The following is a 4,418-nucleotide window of genomic DNA, read 5'->3' as shown; positions in this document are numbered from 1 at the left end:
CAAAACCTCAAAAACTCAAAACCTCCAACGTGAGAGCCTTTAGCTCCACACTCATGTCTCACCAGTGCTCCCATGAAAGCGTTTCCAAACGCAAGCATAAAACCCTTGGTGAGCAAAATAAAGTCCTCTCTCTCACCGACGCTCTGAGATTTGCTTTTCCAAATGCAACAATGAAACCCTTGGTGAGGAGATGAAAACAAAATAACCGGCCTTGTTAGTATAGCGTTTCCTAACAGTTCTTGGAGACCCTTGTGAATAGTTCTTGGAGAGTGCAAAAACAGAGCAGTTCTTGGAGCGTGACTTCTGCACAATATTATTTAAAAATTTAAAAATTATTTAAAAATTAAAATTGATATTCACAAAAAATGCTTAAAACTTTAATGAGTATAGACCAAAAGGAAATGTTCTAAAATTTAAGTGAACATAAATCAAAAGCTACCTTCCTCGTAAATTGTGACAGAAGCTCTTACTTTCCTCGTGAATTGTGTTCTTTTATCTCTCATGGATCCTGGTCCGTCCCTATCAAATAGATGATTGCACGAACTTTTTAAATGCCATCCCTTTTATTACTAATGCCAAACGTTTTCTTGACATTTTCTCAAGGCTCAAGAAAATGATTTCTATGGATCTAGCTTTGGATATTAAAAGCAAACCTATCTTGTCCTGAGCTCTGCGTTTGTCTCTGGATGCTTCACTCTTACAATGCCTCACTCAGTTCTTATTACATATGAAGAAAGAGTTCTCTCAATTAGATATGACACAGAGATGTGTGATATTAGTCTCAGTGCTCTAAAGGAGTATTTTCAACTTGCAGACCAAGACATTATTCTATCTGAAGAAACTTCTATAGATGATGTAGTTGTGTCTCTTTCTATAGTTTCATTAGAGGATGGAAGTCATGGGTATAAGCTTCATGATAACAATGGAGGTGTTTACAAGCTAGAAAAGCGACAAGTACAAAAATTGGTAGAAAAAGAGATTAGCATTTTTTCAAGTCTTCAAAAGCTTCCACTGTTTAGCTCTCTTCATGTTGCTCTTTCTTCAGCACAAGCTAGTCAAAAACTTGATGAGCTTCCGCTTGAATATGATGGCTACTATTTGTTTGAGCTTCCACCTTGCAAAGATGGTTCTAACATGAAAGGCATGGAGAAAAGGCTTGATGGACATGTTTGGACAACATACAAGACCATCTCTGTTGATGCCTTCAAAGGAATAGTGAGAATAAGTAGGTGTTGTGGACACTTAAGGTGTTATAACATTGATTGTGCTTGTGTAGATATGTTTGGAGCAGTGAATGAGACTCCGTGGAAAGGCAAGCTTCAATCTGCGCCACCTGTTGGACCATTGAACAAAGAAAATGGAGTTCTTCTTTGTAAGCACTGTGGTGAATCACCAGAATGTATCAAAACTTGTCAAGAATTCATATACTAATGTATCCCTCGAGATAGAGATGGCACAACAAGATGTGCCATACACATGGGCTTTCATAATCATCCAGTGGCAAAGGGGTTATCAAAAAAGGTGGAGGAGGTTGTTCACAATAAGGTGTTCACGCGGGCAACCATTGAGCCTTCTGGCACATGCAAGCAAATTGAAGTCTCAGTCACAAGGGACTTGATTATGGAGCTTTTGATTCATGAGGATGGTGCTTCTCACAAGACTTCTTCAGAGGGTTACTTGCACAAAGTACTAGATCAAATTACTCCTATCTCTCAAAAAGCTCGAATCAGGAGGTCCATCCAGGCTACTAGAAAAGATTTTCTTCAAGGGGACAGTGGGTTGGATGCTATTTTGAGACTGAAACAAAGATGCATATATCCATTTATCCAAAGTGTTCTTTTTCCTGATCAACTTGGTGATGATAGCCAGCCACATGTGTTTAAGATGTCATCTAAGTGTCCACGTTCAGGACTGGATCTTGTTAATCGAATGCAACTAGGTGGCTCATTGGAGGGCCAATGGGTGCATTTTGATCATGTGCATCGCGTGAAGGGGTGGTGCATAATGGGAGCCCATGTATATGATCCACATGTATGTGAGTTGCTCACAATCGCAACTTGTGAGTTTAAGGTGCAATATCACCATGCTCAGGTTCAATTTTGGAAAATGTTAAACAACCAACTGGTGCAAAATGGTTTTCCACTTCCTCAATTTAGAGGTTTCATGTCAGATGAGGCTCAGCAAAATTGGATTGCAGTGCGCACAGTCTACTTTGGTGGTCCAAATAATAAGGTGGAGGAGAAAGAGAGGTCTTGCAAGTTTCATTGGGAGACAAATATGGTGGATCACACTAAGAAGTGCATTAAGCCAGCCTTTCAAGAAGAGCACAAGTATATGTGCAGCCAGTGGAGAAGTGCACCTACTCAGATGGAGAAGGAACGATGTAAGCAAGCTATACAAAACTATTGGACTGACAACCACATTATTGAGGGACAACTACAAATCTTACAACTATAGCTTGCATGGTGGGATGCACGAGCATCACATTGGATTGATCAGTTTCTTACAGAACACAAGGATTTGGGATTTTTACCATCAACTAACCTATTTGAATCTAAACATGCAAGTGGCTAAAAGCATGCTTTGGTGGTACAAAAAGGATTTTCCTTGACAGCACCTTTGACAAATCTTTGAGCTACAATTTCTACATGTCACATGAAAAACTATCTATCATACTATATATCAATGGATAGATCTTTGAAAGAAGAATCTAAAAACACAAGGTCCGAAAAGTTTTGACCTAAACTACAAAAATTTTACTAGTCCCCACTTTTTCATTGGTAGAAGTAAAATAGGTCCTTTTTTTGTACCACCAAACCACGCTTTCACCCAAGTATTCGTGTTGCACATGGAGCAACAAAGTATGTCTCATTGTATGAGGCTACTGCTGTTGACTTATGCTTAGCAGTGCAACAAAGTGCAAAATATAAGTCTTTTATGGATGGAAAATATCATGGTACTGGTCCGGACTTGAAACAACTAGTTGAAAGGCTAATGGAAGGAAACACAACTCGAGCGATTGAGAAGAAGGTTATTGATTTGACTGCTTCTACAGTGGATGCAGTAGGTCTTGCCTCTTCGGAGTATATGAGACAGCCCATGGAGCAAGTAAGTTTGCGTCGAAAAATAAAGCTAGATCACTCAACTCCAATTCATGAGACTGACAGTCAAAGACCTGAATATAATACCATCACAACCTCTAGAGCTATTCCACAATGTCCAAGCTTCAAAGTACAACAGGTAAAGGAGTCTGAAGTTGCAGAGTCCACTTGGGCCATTAGGAGAGCACCTCCTAAGGCTAAAGTGAGTTGTTTTGGGTTAATCAAGGAGACAGGTTAGAAGTACAACATTGAATCTATCATTTTTGGTCGCTAACCTTTCCTCTATGGTCTTAAATTTTTTCTTGTTGATGTAGGTGAGAGGTGTGGGGTTGAGATCAACATAAATGGGGGAACAACATTTCATGGTGTTCCTGCCCCTTGCTTCAAAGGAAGAAGAAGATACCCAGGTGGCATACAAGAGCAAGTCATTTGGTTTTGCAATGGCAATGTGCAACATGCTTGGAATGTGCATGGATCTGTTATTTTTCCACGAGGTCTTGCACCTGGGGTGTGGCCCATCTCAAAGGGAACGTTTCTATCTTTAGAAGAGACAAGTTTATTGCGAAAGTCAGGATTTGTTTTGGATGATGGCTCTCAAGAAGGTGCAATTGTAGAAAGCTTTCGATCGCAACCATCTGAAAGTGCAACACGGCCACAAAAGAGGGATGGTAGAATGGTCAAGTGGAGAAGCAAACTCACCAAAGATTTCAAGGATAAGATTGGATTGGCAACTAAAATGCATGCAATTGTTCTTAGAGAGATTATAATAGTCCCAAACGAAGTGCACGTTTTCTTCTTGGAGTCAGAGGGATCAAAAGCGCATGGGATTTCATATTCCATCACAATAAGTCAATTTCCACGGTGTACATGTGAGGACTTTGTGAGACGAGATGCAAAGGCAAGTACTTATATTCCATGCAAGCATATATACTTTGTATTTTTAAGGACTCTTGGATTGGATGCAAATGTTCATGCATTTATGCATCAAGCTGCTCTCTCAAATATAGAGTTATTCCAAGCCTTGCACGGAAGACGTGTGCTAGTGGCTGCTAAAGCTAGTTTCACCTTTTAGCTATCAACTTCATCCTATATAGAATTAGATGTTTTAGGCCTTGTATGGAAAACATATGCTAGCAATTTAAGCATGTTTTTCTTTTTATCTATCATCTATATCCTATTTTTGCAACTTACTTTTGTTGTACTAGCTATCCACAACAACCTACTCCCCCCCCCCTTCCTCTATTCCCTCTTTCTCTATTTCCACTTAACCTAGGTGGTGTATGGAGATCATGATGTTTAATGACAAACCAAGTTATT

The 4,418-nt window shown here is 39.6% G+C and overlaps 1 protein-coding gene and 1 pseudogene across 1 annotated transcript; both read left to right on the top strand.

The window, feature by feature from the left end:
- The first annotated feature begins 765 nt into the window (after positions 1–765).
- On the top strand, positions 766–1,431 carry LOC147440581 (uncharacterized). The gene has a single exon (XM_086483314.1). The coding sequence runs from the start codon at positions 766–768 to the stop codon at positions 1,429–1,431; it is 666 nt and encodes a 221-aa protein (XP_086339440.1).
- A 936-nt stretch (positions 1,432–2,367) lies between these two features.
- Positions 2,368–3,689, top strand: LOC147440580 (uncharacterized; annotated as a pseudogene).
- The last annotated feature ends 729 nt before the right edge of the window (positions 3,690–4,418 follow it).

Source organism: Adiantum capillus-veneris, chromosome 15 (genome assembly GCF_014529385.1).
Source record: "Adiantum capillus-veneris isolate H3 chromosome 15, ASM1452938v2, whole genome shotgun sequence".
NCBI lineage: Eukaryota > Viridiplantae > Streptophyta > Polypodiopsida > Polypodiales > Pteridaceae > Adiantum > Adiantum capillus-veneris.
The sequence above is the reverse complement of the archived record's forward strand: the minus strand, read 5'-3'. Positions and strand labels throughout refer to the sequence as shown.

Coding starts and splice junctions, on each gene's coding strand:
- LOC147440581 (XM_086483314.1), top strand. CDS start 766: ATGTGTGATATTAGTCTCAGTGCTCTAAAGGAGTATTTTCAACTTGCA.